Source organism: Euphorbia lathyris, chromosome 3 (genome assembly GCF_963576675.1).
Source record: "Euphorbia lathyris chromosome 3, ddEupLath1.1, whole genome shotgun sequence".
NCBI lineage: Eukaryota > Viridiplantae > Streptophyta > Magnoliopsida > Malpighiales > Euphorbiaceae > Euphorbia > Euphorbia lathyris.
In genome coordinates, this window is record NC_088912.1 from 92,331,884 (window position 1) to 92,350,759 (window position 18,876).

Here is an 18,876-nt window from a genome sequence, read left to right on the forward strand (position 1 = left end):
TAATCATTTTCTCTCTCTACAAAAAAAAAAAAAAAAAACAGTAAGTGCTCTGTGTAAAGCTGAAGTAAGGATCTGAGTAGGAGAGGAGCTATGGAAAGGGGACATCAGAATCGTTATCCCCGTCGAAATCCTTCTTCCTCCAATTCTTCTTCTTCTTCTTCTTTGCCCAAATCGTCGTCCTTCACCGCTAATCGTTCCAGAAACACCAACGGTTCGCGCTTTGACCACAGCACTATAACCAACAGTGCTCCTAACAACCCAAATAATCAGCGCGATTTACCCAGAAGAAGATCGAGCATTACTAATAAAACCAGAGGAGGAGATGAAGAACAAGTAACAGAGGACGAGTCTTCTACTTTTCCAATTTTGGTTGGAACTTGCCAATTTATGTGCCCAGGTCTCTTTTGCAATTCTCTTCTTCATTTTGTTCTTAAATTAGTTTTTTTTTCTGATCAATATATTTGTATTGGAAGATTCTTGCCTTTGAGCTTAATGGTTGATGAATCCCTTGGCCTATGCTCTAACGGGGAATATGAATGAATATATAATAAGGATTTTTTTTTTTTACTTCCTCTAGTGATTTTGACCTGTTCTTGATTTTGGTGAATTGCAGAAATGATTTTCATGATTTTAATTGTTCATTAATGGAGAAACAAAGCCTTTTTAACTTCTGATAGTAGTTGAACTTAAGAATTTCTTTGCTATACTATGCAAAGGGCCTAATTTGTAGGGGTGTGAAAATGGATGGATTGTTGTGTTTTAATCGAGTTATGCTATCTACATATACATACTCCACTTGATTAAAATGTAACAAAAATGATAACCGTGTTAGGGGGGTTGTCTCTGAAAACACACCATGTTAGGCGGTTTGTCTCTAAAAACCGTGTTTTCGTATTAGAAATTGACAACCATTTCTGGCACCCTACTAATTTGGAAGTCATGAAGGTTCTAGTCATTAATTTTACAATCATATCTTGTGTAAGATGCTCTATTACCTATCCAAGAGTTATTGTGCCATTTATCTGAATGGTTGACATTAATATGCTTGGCCTGTCCATACAAGCTTTCCTCAATCTATCTTCTGTTCTTTGGATTCATTTTCCTTCCAGTCGGTAAACTTGAATTTTACATGGAGAAGAATGAGATTTCATTTTATCATTAGAGACTTCAGTTGCTAATCTGCCAACTTGCCAAGTGAAGGATTTGATTCTTTCTTAACTCATGGTTTTAAGTTGTAGCATACATCGATATGAAGATCATTTTGTTGATTTGGCGATTAATCTCTTTCTAATTTTGTGGTTTATTGTGTTCATCTTGTGCTAATAGAGGGTGAAAGGACCCAACGAGAACGGCTGCGAGACTTAGCTGTGTTTGAAAGGCTACATGGAAATCCAGGGAAAACATCTCCGAGCCTAGCTGTCAAGAAGGTAGTCTCACCCTATAAGCATTCCTCTCTTGGTTCTATGTTTTTCCTCTTAGAGTATATATTCATGACAATGCATTTTTCACTGAATACATTATTGAGTGTTTCGGAGTTTGTTGGGAAGTTTTTGTTTGAAGCTTACAGGGAATTTTCAGAATGTTGTTGTCATTGCCTCCCTGCACGTCTCATTTCAGTTTTGTTTTCTAAATGTAAGAAATACATATGAGGCAATCTAAACTTTGAACTTTTACCTGAAACATAATATCCCTGTCTGAAAGTGCCAGTTTGTTCAATAGTTCCATAAAATTTCTGAGACGGCATATTTCAAATGTTGAAAGTGATCACAATTAATGTTCTCTCTTTCGGTCACATGCTTGCTCGTGGAATATATGTTCTTATATACTTTGATGTCACTTTCTTATTTTTTCATGTTTATGTGCTTAAAAGGACAACTGGAGCTTGGTCCTCTGCTCTTTTTAATAGACATTTTAGCTGCAAAAACATTATTCACCTTCTACTTTACTTGTTAGTTTTGCAGAACTATATCAACTGCCCAATCTTCTGATGTGAGGCCGCTTCCTGTATTGGACGACACTTTGAGCTACCTTCTAAGCTTGGTAGATACTACAGACCATCCTTTTGAAGTAGTTCATGATTTTGTCTTTGACAGGACGAGGTCCGTAAGACAAGATCTTAGCATACAGAATATAGTCAACGATAAAGCGATCCACATGTATGAGAAAATGGTATTATTATGTTTTTGTTCACATGAACTCTCAATTGTCTATTTTGAGCAACTGTTTTTCTTCTCCAAATATGTGTCCCTGAAATATATTTTTAGTGCTAGAACTGCTCTTGCATGATGTTCGTATCGTTTTTACTCGTCCATCATGAACTTGAATTGCTCTTTCTCGGCCAAATTACACCGATGGCCAATCAACTTTGACTTACTTTATGGCCCCCTGAAATTCAAAATCGGACATAAAAGTCCATGAACTTTGCCTTTGCTTTGATTAAAGTTCCTTAACCTTTGACCACTCACTCCAATAGCAGGTAAGCCTCCATTGTAGAGCTGATGAAAACGATATTCTATGCAACTTTAATTCTTGAACTTTTTGGTTTTGAGTTTATTTAGGTATTGTAGGTTAGGAGATAGAAAGATCCGAAAATGGTAATTTGACAAATTGAAAACGGTTGTTCCATGGGAAATGTGATTCTAAACAACTTTAATTCTTGAAATTTTCCATTTTGAGGTCGTCATTAGTCATTTTGGGGTCATTACTTTCAAAAGCGACATTTATGTTAGTAAAAAGTAAAGTTGTAAGGACTTCTGTCCGGTTCTGAAGTTTAAGGGCCATAAAGAAGTATCAAATACCGGCTCTTTCTCTTCCAACTGATTAATAATTGTTCATAATAAGCAGTATCAAAGTGTCCTTTTCTATCAGAAGCTATTAGTCTTCACTTTCAAGAATCCATGAGATGTACTTTTGTCAACTGTAAAAGTTATTCCTCTCAAAGAACCTTTTCGTTACATCTTTTTTCACCGTTTCTTTTACTTTTTATTTTCCTGCTTGGATTTTCAGGAGCACATACGAAATTTTAACATATATGTTTTTGTTTCCACAGGTTAAATTTCATATTTTATCTCACCATAAGCTTCGAGGTCGCGGTAGCAATGCAGATAGTTCATCTGCACATTACCTCAATATGGAACAACTTATAAAGGCTCTGACATCTCTATATAATCTGTACAATGCCAATCGAGATTCCAACTCTATTTATGAAAACGAGGCCGAGTTCCAGTCACTTTACGTGCTTCTTCATCTCGATTATAAACGCCAACCAACGGTTTGAACTCTTTTTCACTGGTGTTGTTGACTCATCATATTCTTCATACATAAAAGGCATCCTCGGTTGGACTAGGTATTTAAATAGGTTGGATGTATGATGATGCTTAGGGGGAGTCACTTTCTCTGTGGTTTCGTCGTGCGCCTCGTACAATCATCAGATCAAAACAAATGTGCTTTGCTCGAAGAGTTTTGCAGTTTGTACACTTATCTTTGTGCCATTGTTTCTTTTGAATTGAATTGGTCCCCCCCTGAACTCTTCTTTTTATGCAGATGTTTTCGTATGGGCAATTACAAGAGGTTTTTCGACATCATAGCTGCCGAGGCATCATTTCTGCAGTACTGTATTATTGAACCTTACATTAATGAGGTAATATCGTTTCCTATTTTAGCCACCGAATGTCACTTTGTCACATAAATACACTTAAATTTATTAGAGTTGTAAGAAAAAAAAAAAAAAACTTCTTGCGGTTACCGTAGGAAAATGATGATATAGCAATGGTTTGATGATCAGTTCGGCATGCATTTGGGTTCTACTCGAGCCATTTAGTAGTTTATATTTCTGACTCAATGTAAAATATCATTTTTGCCTAAAAATTCTATGATAATTGTTTCATTTCGCATTGATTCAGAAAGATAAACAATATATTTGGCTTCCGTAATGCCCAGTGCAGCTCATACTAGCAAGATTCTGATAGAAGGTACTCTTCTATTAAAATTTCAAAAGCTATGTGACAGATGTGTGAAATATGAATAAGTCAGAGGGCAATAGATTAATTTTACCTTATAAATCTGTAGTACCTTGTGTTACCTTATTTTGCCATTCTCATTTTTGGTTTAAACAATTTCTAACAATGAAGGTTAGGGCGAAATCGCTGTCGTGTATAAATAGTATCGGCTACAAGCTTCATCCATATCCATTAACGAAGCTATCAAAACTCTTGATAATGAAGGTACGAGAATCTCATCGATAGGGGTGTAAACGGGGCGGGACAGAGATTACATTCCCCATCCCCGCTCCCCGAGCTGCCGGAAATTCCCCGTCCCGAAACCTAAAAGGGAACAATTTGTCCCCATCTCCACCCCACAGGGAATCCCCGTCCCCGCGGGAGATCCCCATCCCTTGTCTCATTCTGTTTATATATAAAACTTTATTCTATTTTTTCTCCATTTTCTTGGCATTTAATATAGTATAACGACAAAAGATGGTGAATTGATTGGGGAACCTGCAGGGATTTCCGTGGGGTGCATATGGGGGACGAGTACGGGGATACCACGGGTGATAAAACACTCCCTATCCCTGCTCCATGGGGATTGTAATCAGGGATTCCTGGTCCCGATGGGGCGGACCCCGGCCAGGATGGGAAATCTCCACCTCATTTGCAACTCTACTCATCAATCAGAAACCCGCTGCATTTTTCTGGCAGATGATTTAATGTATGTATTATATTGAAAGCTGATTATGATTTCAGGAACCAGATTTGGAAATTTTATGCAATGCTTGTGGTCTTGAGACTTCCACAGATGAAACAGGAAACAAATTGTTAGCTACCAAGCAAACAACTTTCTGTATTCCCAAGGCAGGATTCCAGAGCTCCAACTTTCCAGGCATAGACCAATTTGAGAGTATTGATTCGGTTTAATAATATCCAGCTCCTCCAACTTGCACATAAATACCTAATAACCCCCTAAACTTTTTTTCCTTACCTCAAACCGTTTAAACTGCTACGGCTAACCCTTATTTCCATATGGCAGTACCACGAACTTTACATGCCATTGGAAATTTAAGCAAGACGAGGTGGCGGGAAGGTGATTTTAAGGAAGTTGAGGAAAGGATGACATTGTTGTATTTGATGTGTAAACTTGCCGTTATTGATATATGAATACTTGAGATCAATGTTGTTCAAAAACATAGATTTGTTGACAACAGTGCTAATGAATTTTAAGCAAGTGATAAGAAAATATGGATCATGCAAATTCCAAAATGACCTTACCACAGATAAACTCGATAAAACATATCATTTCTTCGAAGTTGTATTATTTTTTTATACAAACTACTTTGTGTTTTTTTTTTTTTTTAAATAGAATGAGTTTGGATTCATAATCACTGATATAAATTTGTTAAAAACATATATTAAGCGTGTGAATGCAATTTGGAGGAACAAGAAGGAACAAGGAATAAGTAAATCTAGATAAACTGCTACGAGGTTGCTGACTAGAAGGAGTTCTGACCGGGGCAACTTTATTTACTTGAAGCTCTAAGAAGCAACGTGAAGATGAGAAAAAAACAGAGGAATACCCAATACAGAAAAAATGAGTTAAACAATGTTGATTAAAAGGTGAATTTGGAGTTCTTTAATCTCCGCTGTTGTTCAACGGATATGAGTCTTGTCATCTGACAAGTTTGGTTTTATTTTGTCCTTTAAGGAGTTTTTTCTTTTCTTTTCTTTTTTTTGGTTTACAATTTTTCTTTTCTTTTCAATTCTTAGAGAATGCATTCTAGCTATGAGACTATGACTATCAAAGATGTTTTAAGTTGGATTAAGATGTATCGTCCTAGTGAGAAAATTTAAATTCCGTTAGATTGTCTCGTCATAGTCAAGGTAGGTAATTCAAATGGGTTTAGATGATTCTTCGTATTTAGTTGACATTATTTTTTTATTGTATTCATTTATTACGAGATTTAGAGCTATGCTCTATCTCCTTTATTAAGCGTTCAACGAATTCGGTTGTCCATGCTCTAGCAAAAACGGCCAGACTTCCCATTATTTAAAAAAAATAAAAAAATAAAAAATAAGAGGCTATAACAAAAAAATATAAAAAAAAAACCCTAATTTCACGGCAGTCAATGTAATTTACCCAATTCTTCGCTTGTTAAGATTTCCCCTTTCTTTCTGAAATTGAATAGGAGGGTGGCCGGACGAAACCCTAGTTTATGCACTTCACTCTCATTTCTCCTCCTTTGCTCCCATTTCTGAATTCACATTGTTGTGCCTTGAGCTTCCGAAATGGCCAATTATTTGATCAGAAACATGTTATCTCACATACAAAAACGTTTTCTTCAATCCTCTGCAACTCTTTCTTCCGTTCCTCCACTACTACAATTTCTTCGTCATTGTATACTGTTGAATTCCTCGTCAATTCATGTGGCCTTTCTTTGAACTCTGCTCTTTCTGTCTCCAAGAAGTTTCAGCTCAACGAGAAGACTCCACAAAAACCTCAATCTGTACTCCAATTGCTTAAATCTCATCATTTCAACGAGACTCATGTGGCCCAATTGATCGTGGAAGTACCCTATTATTCTCCATTGTAGAGTTCAGAACTATCTCCAGCCCAAATTTGAGTACCTTACAAAAATGGGATTTCAAGGTGAGCTACTTCATAGTATTATCCTGTCAAAGCCGAATATTACAGGAGCCTCTTAAGATTCTCAAATCAAACCATCTTTTGAGTTCTTGGATCTTTTGAAGAACTTGGGGTTTGAACCTAGTGATACTATGTTCATAGAAGCTCTTAAGAGTAGTGATACAAATGAGTGAGTCAACTTGGAAGAAGAAAATTGAGGTGATGAAGGATATGGGATTTAAGGAGGAGATTCTGAAAGCTTTAAAGCGAGCTCCAAATTGTTTAGCTTGTTCAGACGAGAACATGAGGAATAGTGTAGATGGGCATCAATATCTACTTGCAACCCCTGTATTATTTAACCTTTCAATTGAAAAAAGGGTTCGACTCAGGTATAACGTTTTTAAGATTTTGGAGTCAAAGGGCCTAGTAAAAACGGACAGACAAAACTGTGTCATTTTTACTAGTGAGTGAGAAGGATTTACTTATAATGTCTAAAATATTTTACCTTTAATGTTTGAAAGTTTGAGCAATTTTAGGTATCATTGCACATGTGTATTATCTAATCATTCATCACTTACAAATCACAAACTATATAATGCACGTATGCGAAAAAAGACAAAAAAAAATTCCAAAAAAATCCATGTGGTTTGATGTTCTTCCAAAAAAAACCTTGTGGTTTGTTATTACAAAAAAAAAAGACTGTGGTTTGCGCCGTTAACCAAAAAACGGAAAATGGCTTAACGGTGTTAAAATGCTGACGTTGCACAAGGGTAAGGTTGGAAATTCATTTTTTTTTTATTTTTTTTTTCCCCCTCTCTCTCTTCCTTCTTCCTTCTCCTTCTTCTTCCTCCTCTTCTTCCTCCTTCTCCTCTTCTTCTTCTTCTTCTCTCTTCTTCTTCCTTCGTCTTCCTTCTTCCTTCTTTCTTCTTCCTTTTTCTTTTTTTTCCTCTATTCTTTTTTTTAATTTCGGACACTCTGAAATTTTCCAGAAATCTGGAAATTTTCCGGATTTCTGGAAAGCAGTAAGTCGCACATGCTTTCTTGTAGGAACAAATACGATAGCAGGCTTTTCCGTTTTTGGTGTGTTGTACTATAGCAGTGTATGCTGGTTTTGTCATGGCCTGCATTCTGGCTTCAAAATTAGCGATATCCACTCCCTGAATGTGTATCTCCAAGGGGACAGGACGGACACCAGGAGGGAAATTAAAAAGGCCATGCGAAGAGGCTCCAATCCATTCTCCAAGATCTTTAGCATTAGCAAGGGAAGAAGATAAAGCCACGGTTCGAATCTTGTTCTCAGTCTGACTGGCAATATACCTCATCCTAGAAACGATGACTTCTAATACAGGACCACCTTCACCCCCAATCAAGTGGAGTTCATCGACGATAAATAGACTAACCTGCTGCACATACTTCCTCTGTTTCCAGCGACGAGACAAAGCATCCCACTTTTCAGGAGTGCTGATAATTATGTGACCCTTCTCGAGAAATCTGGAAAATCCAGAAATCTGGAAATTTTTCAGATTTCTAGAAAATTTCCAGAAATCTGAAGAAAAAAAAGAAGGAAGAAGAAGAAAAAGGAAAAAGAAAAAGAAGAAGAAGAAGGAGAAGGAAGAAGAAGAAGAAGAAGAAGGAGAATAAGGAATAGGAAGAGGAAGAAGGAAGAAGGAGAAGGAGGAGAGAGAGAGGGAAAAAAAAGTAAAAAAATAAAAAAAAAATTCGAATTTCCAACCTTACTCCTGTGCCACGTCAGCATTTTAACACCGTTAAGCCATTTTCCGTTTTTTGGTTAACGGTACAAACCACAGTCCTTTTTTTGTAATAACAAACCACAAGGGGTTTTTTGGAAGAACATCAAACCACAGGGGTTTTTTTTGGAATTTATCAAAAAAAAAATACTTTGTTCTATACATGTTGGACAAAAAAACATGAAAAACTTAAATATTTTGTCGAACTTATAAAACTTTTCATCTCTAAATTTATTTTGAAATTAAGAAAAATGTATTTTTTTAGCTAATTGATATGCAATTGATAGAGAATATAAGAACAAAATATTATATTTTTAAGATTAATTTAAAAAAACATATGATTTCACGAATTCGTAGATAGATATATGTGTTTTTTTTGCCTAAAAAATAACTCAGTGGCTTGATCTATTAGGAAAACCACGAATTTTAGACTGACGTTAGTGGCGAATTGGTTGGAGGGGCAATTTTAACATAGTGTGTAAAAAAAATATTTTTTTTTACTAAATTGAACTTGTTCAATTTTTTTTGGCTTAATACTTTTTCAGCTCCCTCAAGTTGTCCCAATACTGCAACTGGCCCCCTGAACTTAGACTTGTAACAATTAACCTCCTCAACTTGCTTATTTCGAACAAATAACCCCTCAAATAAGTTATTTCGGGAGTCTTTTTTGCTCTTTACTTAATGTATCACCAGATTAGTTAGATGTAGCAATCGATAATTTGAAATTTTTTATTTCTGATGTAATATTATGTTGAATGTTTTTTTAGGTTTAGGGGTTATTTGTTCTAAATAAGCAAGTTGAGGGGGTTAGTTGTCACAAGTCTAAGTTCGGGAGGTCAGTTGCAGTATTGGGACAACTTGAGGGGGGCTGTAAAGGTATTAAGCCAATTATATATATATACACGTGTTATAATCAGAGTGCTCAAGAACCAATGTAAAACTTTTCAAAATTAAGATATATTGTATTTAAGATTCTTAACATATGAAAAAAGTTGTGTCTAATAGAAAAAATCAGATTTATGGAGGGCTTAATAGACAAAAAAAAATGGATTTAATAAGGGCTTAACTGGCAAAAAAAAAATAAAAAATTGGATTTAAGGAGGGCCTAATGGGTAAAAAAAAATTAGAATTTTGGATTTCGAGATGACTAACAGGTAAAAAGAATGGAATTTTAGATTTAAAGATGACCTAACAGGACTTGTGCCAATTTTGGGATGCTAATTCAACACCTGGTCTAAATTTTTGGAAACACAGGACCAGAACCACCACAACCTCAATTTTTTGTGGAAACAGGAGGATCGAAATTACTCGTGGTCATAGTGGTTCCGGTGGCCGAAAGGGTCCGGACCCCCTTGTCTCCGCCCTTGACTGACACCATTAGGTTGCCAATGTAGGAAACAGGGGCGGAGACAGGGGGCCTGGGGGTGCCCGGGCCCCTCCGACCGCCGGAACCACCCTGAGTAGGGGTGGTTTCCGGCTCCCCTGTCTCCATTGTTTAAGGTTGGGGGTGCTGAATTAGCACCTCCAGACTTAGGCGGCTCGGCTTGGTGTTAAATTACCCTCCCCCCATTGAGCAGTTCTGTATTCGCCACTGATAGGTAATGACATTTTTTGTCAATTATTTTTTTCACACTTCTCCTTTTTCGTATCCATTTTAAACAAATTTCCATTGGACAAGAATAGAGGAAAAACCGTAATCTCAAATTAAATCATGATTTCAGTTCACTATTTGAAATGATAAGTTGGCGGAAAAATATATCTCAATTCACTATTTCAATTTACGTATTTTTTAGCAGAAAAAAATAACGTGTCTTTAACTCTAAAATTTATGATACGTTACAATTTCAAATCTTAATATCCAAAATTCACTATTCTTTTTTCGCTTGACATTTCATGCTGTGCCCACCTTCTTTAAAAAGCTAAATAAAATTTGAAAGGATAAGTTAATGAAAAAACAAATTCATTGATGAGACTTAAAATTACAACAGTTACACTAAAAGTGAGGGTTTAAGATTTAGGATAAATGATCATTGACTTTATCAATTTTTCGGATAAATTTCATTAATGGTATGCAATATTTGCCTCATTTTACATTTACTCTTTGATGTATAACTTTCATTTTGTCTCACTTATATTTATAACCTTATATGTGACTTCTCACTTTGATACACAGTAGGTAAAAATGACCTATCAATATCTGGTCAACACGCCATCTTTATCATTTTTCAACTCTTAAAATATTAATTTTCTCTTTTACCCTCCTTCTTCTTCCTTACCTATTTCTCAATTTATCGCTCTAACTCCTCTCTCTCTCTCTCTTCATCTTCTTCTCTTTTACCCATTTTCTTCTTCCTTACCCATTATATTCTAAGATATTTTAATTCTTAAAATTTTTTATTTTCAGATCATTTAGATGTTGTTTGGTTAGAAAAAAAAACAGACTTTAAAGAGAGAAAGTTTCAAAAGTGCGACTTTAGAAAAAATAAAAAATGTGTATTTATAATAGGGAAAAGTACAAAAATAAACCTTATGGTTTGGCCCATTTTCGATCTGCACCCTTGTGGTTTAAAAGTTTACAAACTGGTACATTGAGGTTCATTCCGTTAGCAAACACAGGCCAAATTGGCTAATGGTGTTAAAAGTCAAAGGGAAAAGAGTTAAATTGGTCCTTATATTTATTTATTTTATAAATTAATCACTTTTATTATCTAATTATCACAAACAAACCCCAAAATAAAAAATAAAAATCAATTACACAATCTTTTCCATTTTTTTTTTAATTTTTCTTCTCCACTTCCTCTCCTCTTTTTCTCTCTCTTCTCTCTCTCATCTTTTCTAATTTCTCTCCAAAATCAATTGACTTAAAGATTAGACATTAAAATCAACCCAATATTCTCTCCTCTTCTGTTCTTTCTCCTTGCTGCTCTCCTCTTTTCTGTTCTCCATGCTCTCCGCCTTTCTATATTTAGTTCCTATTACTTTGGTATAAATAATTCTATTTTACTTTTTATTTTTTCAATTTCCTCCCTTCTACGGACACAACATTTTCTGGACTCAGAATCTCGCGGTGAGTTCCTACGCTCCGATGTGTTCTTTCGTTTTTTTTGTGGGTCAGAAATTGGAGGTAAAACGAAAAGGGCTGAAAAAATCCTAGAAATGTTATTCAGTAATTTGTTTCTTTTCATGGTTTCGTAAAAGAGGCTTTTATTGCATGTGTTTATAAATTATTATTTTGAATATACCAATGAACAAGACCATGCAGATTTTATTGAAGGAATTACCGATTACTGATTTTGTTTTGGTCTGTTCTTGTCTGTGAAATTTGGGATTGTTTGTAATTTGCAAGTTTAAGATGGTTTTGGTGATAAACTGTAGTAGGCGAAGGGCTGAGGGGTAGGATCAGAGTCCAGTGTTGGCCATGGCTGTGATTTCTTCCTTCATCACCAGTAAATGGGCTGATTTAGTTCAAAAGTAGCTAGACAATTTCCTGGACACGACGACCCAATTGCTCTTGCTTCTCTCTGGGGTGCACCAACTAGCATAGTTTCATGCTATCCGGTCAAGAAGAGATGTTTGTCAAGTTTAAAATCAACCCATTTTGAATATTGGGTTAATTTTAATGTTCAATCTTTAATTCAATTGATTGTAAAGATAAATTAAAAAAGATGAGAGAGAGAAGAGAGAGAAAAAGAGGAGAGGTAGAGAAGGAAAAAAATAAAAAATTAAGAGAGATGGAGAAGATAGTATATTTGATTTTTATTTTATATTTTGGGGTTTTTTTGTGATAATTAGATAATAGAGGGGATTAATTTATAAAATAAATAAATATAAGGACCAAATTAACTCTTTCCCCTTTGACTTTTAACACCGTTAGTCAATTTGGCCTGTGTTTGCTAACGGAATGAACCTCAATGTACCACTTTGTAAACTTTTAAACCACATGGGTGCAGTTCGAAAATGGGTCAAATCACAAGGTTTATTTTTGTACTTTTCCCTTTATAATAAATATTATTTTGAACCATTTTAATTTTTAAATATTTTTATGGGCTAATTACAAATCTAGCCCAATTAAAAGAGGCATTTTATATATCTAACCCACTTTGCTTCCATCTTACCAAATAAGACAATTTCAACCATTTTGGATAAAATTACCCTTATTCTTCTTCTGCTTCTTCTTCTTCTTCTATTCATCCTCATCAATTTCTGATACCAATCATTATCGATTTTTGAGATTATTGACGTACAAATGGTATGTTTTTAGCTTATAGGCTTGTTTTTATGTTGGTCACAATTTTTCTCAATTTTGAGATTTTCCCTTTCCGAGCTGAGGTGAGCCCTAGTTTCTGGATTCGATGCTCATCCATTCTCAGTTCTCCACTTCTGAATTCGCATAAATGGCTAATCATTTCTTTAAAAATATATTCCCTTGCATTCGATTACGTTTTCTTCATTCTTCTTCAACACTTTCTTCTGTTTCTCCATCATCCACCACTGCAATTTCTTCTTCATCGTTTACTGTTGAATTCCTCGTCAATTCATGTGGCCTTTCATTAAAATCTGCTCTTTCTGTCTCCAACAAGTTTCAGCTCAACCACAAGACTCCACAGAAGCCTCAATCTGTAATTCAGTTCCTTAAATCTCATCATTTCAGCGACATCCATGTCGCCCAATTGATTGTGAAACGCCCTCAAGTTCTCAATTCCAGAATTCACAACAATCTCAAACCCAAGTTTGATTACCTCGTCAAAATTGGCTTTGAAGGTGAGCTACTTCCCCATATCATTTTGTCAAATATTGATATCACGAGAGTCTCTTTAGCTTCTCAAATCAAACAGTCTGTCCAGTGCTTGAGGTTGTTTTTAGATAGTGATGAGAAATTGCTAATGGCTGTTAAGCGTGCACCATGGTTATTGAGTCAGAATATGAAGATTCTATTGAAACAAAATGTTGATGTTTTAGTGAAAGAGGGAGTGCCTGCTCATGCTGTGGAGTGGTTGTTAATTTCACACCCAAGATCTATACTCCAAAATCCTGAAAAGATTATTGATGCTGTGAATTCTGTTAAAGCTCTGGGCTTTGAAACTACTGATACAATGTTCATACAAGCTTTTAGAGTGATGTTACAAATGAGTGAGTCAACTTGGAAGAAAAAAATTGAGGTTATGAATAGTATGGGATTTAGTGAGGACGAAATTCTAAAAGCTTTCAAGAAATGTCCACAATGTTTAGCTTACTCTGAGGAGAACTTTAGGAAGACATTGGATTTCTACTTTAATACTATGAAGTTGGAGCCTCAAACTATAATTGTACATCCGGCTCTACTTGGGTATTCGATTGAAAAAAGAGTTCGTCCAAGGTATCATGTTTTGAAGGTTTTGGAGTCAAAGAAGCTGATAAAAGGGATCAAGAAGCCAAAGCAGATAGCAATAGGTGAGAAGAATTTCCGTGACAAATATATTGATCAGTTTATAGATGAAGTCCCTGGTTTGTTGGAGTTCTATCTTGGTATGAAGGAAGGCAAAAGCTCGGTGCTCGATGGAGAAGAAGTAAGTTTTCCTTTGCAATTAAAATAGGTAAATAGTTCTTTGGATAGTCTTAACTTTACTAATTATGGTTTTGTGGGCTAATTTGTCTTTCACATGATATTAGTATTGAATTCAATTTTGGGAACTGATTTGAAACTCTAACTAAAATTGAAGGAAAACATGCTGCTGATTGTATGATAAATTCAATGGAAGTTATTAGATATTAGGTGTCGATTCTTTTATTTTCTAACCAAAAGCAAAACCTATGTCTTGGTATGCACACCTCTTTCCATATTAGATATTAGAATTGCTATGTCTTCGTTTTAAAGTCTCTCTCACTTGCCCTGCTTGTTAGAAAAAGCAACTCATTCTGTTGGAGTCGAGACAAATTACCTTCTTTTACTGTGAGTAAATGGCATTGATTATGGAGCTGGTGGAGATAATTCCGCAGTAGAAATAATAAACTCATCAGCAGTTGATTAAGGTCAAGAATTTGCTGCTTCTAATATAAATATAATTACCAGAATCAGATTTTTGTATGATGCTGATGCATACCCCCCTATCACTAGCCAATAGTTCATGCTTGTAATCACTGTTTTATTTAATATATGATAATTGATGCTGAACTCAAGTATCAATTCAACACTTGTCAAAGTGTGGAAATTTTGAATTTTCATTTAGGAAAACTTATCTAATTCTCATGATGCTTTCTATTGTTCTGAATTTTAAGAGTATCTCGAGGGACTAACGAGATACTCTTAAAATTCAGGGTGCCAATTAGTTTTTATAGCCAAGTTCATGGGGGCTTCTGATGTATTTAGCCTTTAATATATGATAATTGCTGGTGAACTAAAGTATCAGTTCAACACTTGTCAAAGTTTGGAAATTTTGAATTTTCATTTAGCAAAACTTATCCAATTCTCATGATGCTTGCTGTTGTGTTGCCATGCCTACAGTAATTTGGTAACCTTTTATCTAAATTCTCAGTAGGCTTCTAAAGATATCTGGAATAACTGAAAGAAATATTCAGAACAGTGACCGGGCTAGTGATTTGTTTTCTATTCTATTGTTTGCTCAATACCCTTTGATAGTCTGATACAAAAGTTTTGGTTTCCAAAATGCCTCTTTGTTCACTTCGGTTATTTGGTTCGGTTTATGAATCGAACTGGTCCGTGCTCAGTTCTAGCTAAAGTTTCTATCTTGGGGGTAAAATTAGAGTATTTTGTATTATGAGAGTAAAATTTTTGAACTTCCACAATAACCTTACATGTACCAATTTGTGAATGAATTATGATTTTGCTTTCATTCAAACTCTCTTCCGCATTCCTTAGATAATACTGAAAATCAATTGTGGAACTTAATGAGTTTATTTAATTTTCAGAGAGAGTCAAATTTACTGTTGAACTCTTTTTGCCTTTTTCTTGCACTTCAAATTTACTGTTGAACATGATATAGTTTTTGAGGAAGTAATTCTGGTTTTCCTGGGATTAGGTGTTTGACAATGCTTAACATTATTAAGGGTGTGATTGGAAGGAGGGAATTTTGGAGGGTTAGTAAATGAACGGTTTAGAAGGGTTGAATGAAAATTCTTGTTTGGGAGAAAAGATAACAGAGGGCAAGGTTATGGAAGGGTTTAGGAAAGATAACAAAAATCTTGTTTGGGAGAAAAGATAACAGAGGGTAAGGTTATGGAAGGGTTTAGGAAAGATAACAAAAATCTTGTTTGGGAGAAAAGATAATAAGGGCAAAAGTGATCTTTTCCTTTGTTTAGATGATTGGGGGCTTTGTTTCTTATACAATAAGAAGGGTTCTATTGCGAAGCAAATACAACAATTACTACCGGTGAGCGTTCGCAAATTAGATATGACGAGAATAATCAAATTTAAGAAGATAGTTAATGGCATTGTTGCCTACTCCGTTGACAGGACAAGGAGTGTTTAGATGAGTGTGATAAGGTGAACGAGGATTGGAGTAGTGTCATGCATTGGGGGAGAGATAATTGTGCTTGCTTATTGCGACTTTTTGGCGGCACTATATCTTTTTTTTCCAATAAAAAAATACACTTTTAAATAATAAAATAATGATTTATGAGAGTAAAAGCGACAACTTTTGGAATTGTTTAGCATTTGAATTTTTTTAATTAAAATTGCTAAAAGTTGTGTGGATGATAGGGAAAATAAAATATTATATTTTGGGTCATGTTTTAAATTTTGACAACTTTTGATGTTATTTGCATTTGAGATGCTCTAATAGCTCCGTTACTTGCTCCGTCACCCGTACAAGTACGAGAAACAATTATGTCAACTTGGATAAGTCTTTTAAGTCCAAAAATTGATTAAAAGAACATATAAAATTTGACAGTTACAATTTTGTTCTAGTTGCTGATTTTTAACATAGGATGGAGATGTAGGCGGTGTTTGGTAAAATTTAAACTTAAGTTCTGTAAAAAATAAGTACCGATGGACATGATGAACCTTGGATATGGTTAGTATCTTTTGCAGTTTGATGATTTGGTAGATAAGGAGAGAGCTATGAAGCACTCTTCCAGAGGGTCGGAGTGGCGGTATCGCACTCGCCGGACACTAGGACTCGGCATGAAATTGTTTTTACACTTTTTGACATATCAAAAGTGAAATTTTAATTTTAAATTATTGTTCTCTCTCCTTCTCATTTCTTTTTACATTCTCTAGTCTAGAATTTTCCAAATTTCATTTGAAACACTGGTTTACAGATTGAATTCCACTCTGGTAGAACTTGACGTAATAGGAAGAGAACGAAGAATATTTTTCTAAATGTTTGATACGATGATAATGGACCTAAGGGGGGTGTTTTTGGCTGTTTTTTTCACCTTTTGTTTGCCTTTACATTAAAAAAAACATTTTTAGGTGTGTGGTTAGCCATTTCATGTTGTTTTTCGTAGCTGAAAAGTAGTTTTTTTTATATAAAAGCAGATAATCTTGTTTTTTAGTAAAGCGGTTTATTCAAACAGCAAAAAGCAAACAGTAATAGCAAGCAGAAGGTAATCCAAACGGGCTCTAACCTCTTTCTAATAGAAAAAAGTTATAATAGAAAAAGGCTACAAACAAGTGGAGAAGAGATGAACAAGTCGCCAAAAACGACAAGAATTATAACTTGATGCACACTAACAACTTATAGTCACCAAACTTAATGTTGCAAACAATCAAATAGACCAAACTAATCATACAATGACTCATTTTTTCATATCAATTTTAAACAAATTTCCATTGGACAAGTATGGAGGAAAATTGTGATCTCAACTCAAATCGTGACCTCAATTCACATGTTTTGCAGTAGAAGAAATCAAACTGCGATCTCGTAGTCATATAACTCCTACACCCACAAACTTTATGTAAAATGTTATGTATGTTGAGAGGGAGCTTTTTTTCCTTAGGAATGTTGGGAGGGAGTTAAGCCTATTTATTTATAGGTTTAAAACGCTAACCATTCATCATATTAGATTTCATTAGAGAAAGCGTTAATTTGCATCACAAATTCTAATTACAAAAAATTAGCTTAGGTAGGGGTAATGGTATTTTGGTTACCAAAATACATTAAATCCTACCCGATTCATAATCCGGTCTTAACCTAATAAGATCTACTTATTATAGAATTTTACTCTATCCATTTTAGCTACAAGTGGATACTAATTCTAACCCGATTATTAATTTCAACATAAATATTGAAATTTTGAATTTAAATCCTAACTTTTTTTAAATAGTAATAAAAAAATACAATGTATAAATAAAAAAGTTTAAGAGCGTCTCTAATGGTTGGAGGGTTTTCAACTCTCCAACCATGACACCTCATACAAAAAAAAACACTCTCTACTTATAAAACACTTCTAATAAAAATCATCTATAGTGGTTGAACAATTACACACTATTTTAATGAGTCTCACATTATATAAATATTTAATATTAATTTAAGGGTTAAGGGAGGATCGAACTTTGGACTTTTGGTTAAGGGAGCAGGAGCCTTTACCACTCCAGTGGTTCCTTTATTTTTATTTCAAATGCACTGAAAATTTAAACAAATTATATATACTTATAAAAGTGGAAAACATTAACAGTGTCAATTTAAAAAAAAAACACCAATTTCTCCCACATTTACCTTTTAAACTTAGTTCCGATTTTTCAATCATGGGATGCGTATATAACAATCTTTCAATCATTTCCTTCTTCATCGTCTCCTTCTTCTTTGCACAAACAGTAATAGTTGTAAGGAAAAAAACTAGTAAAGCTTTCTCATCTAAATCTGTTTTGTTTTCTTTCCTTCTACAGATCCTCTCCATAGATCGCTCTTACGATTGTCATCATCGGTGATGTGTTTGTTTCAACTGTTCTAAGATAGATTCACTCTATTCTTCATTTTTCATCCATTTGTGCTATTTTTTTTCCCTGGATAGATATGCTTTCTGAAGACAGTGCTTAGTATCATGTGATGCGTTTGTTTCAACTGTTCTAAGATATTGGCAGATGAGATATTCTTTCATATGGATTGACATTGTTGTATCTTTGCTCTAATTGCTTAACCCGTGAGCAAATTATAAGGGCTTTCAGTTCTTTTGATGATTTTGATATTGTTATTGGTTGTCTGGCATAATTTATAAATTTAACCATGTAGTTATTAGAAAAAAAAATTAGTCTCTATATGTAATACAATACAACCTTAATTCTAAAATCTATCATTCGGTGCAATTTCAAATTTTAATAACGGAAAAATAATTATTTCAAATTTCATGTCTATCCTCTCTACCCTTCACCAATTTAGTCGGTCTATAAAATTTGAAATTACATATTAATGAGACATAAAATTACAACAATTGGACTAAAATTGAATTGGTTCATGTTTGCACCTAGACATGTACATGAGTCGGACCTTCGGGCTTTTAATAAAACCTGACCAATCCAAGCCTAGTCCAGCCTGCAGTAAATTGAGTCAGAATATGAATCCCAAGTCCGTCCGTC

General features: G+C 34.7%; 2 protein-coding genes across 7 annotated transcripts; both read left to right on the plus strand.

Annotated features, from left to right (window-relative positions):
- Positions 1-31: 31 nt before the first annotated feature.
- LOC136224437 (SAC3 family protein C) lies at positions 32-5,255 on the plus strand. Of its 3 annotated transcripts, XR_010686424.1 has the most exons (9): positions 32-397; positions 1,327-1,427; positions 1,954-2,169; positions 3,050-3,271; positions 3,382-3,467; positions 3,544-3,640; positions 3,903-3,971; positions 4,131-4,223; positions 4,743-4,759. XR_010686424.1 is itself a non-coding variant. In XM_066012770.1 (8 exons), the coding sequence occupies exons 1-8, from the start codon at positions 91-93 to the stop codon at positions 4,911-4,913; spliced, it is 1,293 nt and encodes a 430-aa protein (XP_065868842.1). In that variant the 5' UTR covers positions 33-90; the 3' UTR covers positions 4,914-5,255. The 3 variants fall into 3 exon arrangements, 2 of the variants coding, with proteins under 2 accessions (XP_065868843.1, XP_065868842.1); XM_066012770.1 differs by lacking the exon at positions 3,903-3,971 and having other exon boundaries at positions 33-397; positions 4,743-5,255; XM_066012771.1 differs by lacking the exons at positions 3,903-3,971; positions 4,131-4,223 and having other exon boundaries at positions 4,743-5,255.
- A 7,307-nt stretch (positions 5,256-12,562) lies between these two features.
- LOC136223277 (transcription termination factor MTERF8, chloroplastic-like) lies at positions 12,563-18,279 on the plus strand. Of its 4 annotated transcripts, none has more exons than XM_066011203.1 (2): positions 12,563-13,909; positions 18,190-18,279. In XM_066011203.1, exons 1-2 carry the CDS (start codon positions 12,758-12,760, stop codon positions 18,229-18,231), a joined length of 1,194 nt encoding a protein of 397 aa, XP_065867275.1. In that variant the 5' UTR covers positions 12,563-12,757; the 3' UTR covers positions 18,232-18,279. The 4 variants fall into 4 exon arrangements, with proteins under 4 accessions (XP_065867275.1, XP_065867277.1, XP_065867274.1 ...); XM_066011205.1 differs by lacking the exon at positions 18,190-18,279 and adding an exon at positions 14,879-15,668; XM_066011202.1 differs by lacking the exon at positions 18,190-18,279 and adding an exon at positions 14,244-14,829.
- The last annotated feature ends 597 nt before the right edge of the window (positions 18,280-18,876 follow it).

Excerpts from the sequence above, each read along its gene's own strand:
- LOC136223277 (XM_066011202.1), top strand. The coding sequence starts at position 12,758 with ATGGCTAATCATTTCTTTAAAAATATATTCCCTTGCATTCGATTACGT. Across the intron at positions 13,910-14,243 it reads CGGTGCTCGATGGAGAAGAA|AAAAAGCAACTCATTCTGTT; the intron begins GTAAGTTTTCCT and ends CCTGCTTGTTAG.
- LOC136224437 (XM_066012770.1), top strand. The coding sequence starts at position 91 with ATGGAAAGGGGACATCAGAATCGTTATCCCCGTCGAAATCCTTCTTCC. Across the intron at positions 2,170-3,049 it reads TCCACATGTATGAGAAAATG|GTTAAATTTCATATTTTATC; the intron begins GTATTATTATGT and ends TTGTTTCCACAG. Across the intron at positions 3,272-3,381 it reads ATTATAAACGCCAACCAACG|GGGGAGTCACTTTCTCTGTG; the intron begins GTTTGAACTCTT and ends GATGATGCTTAG.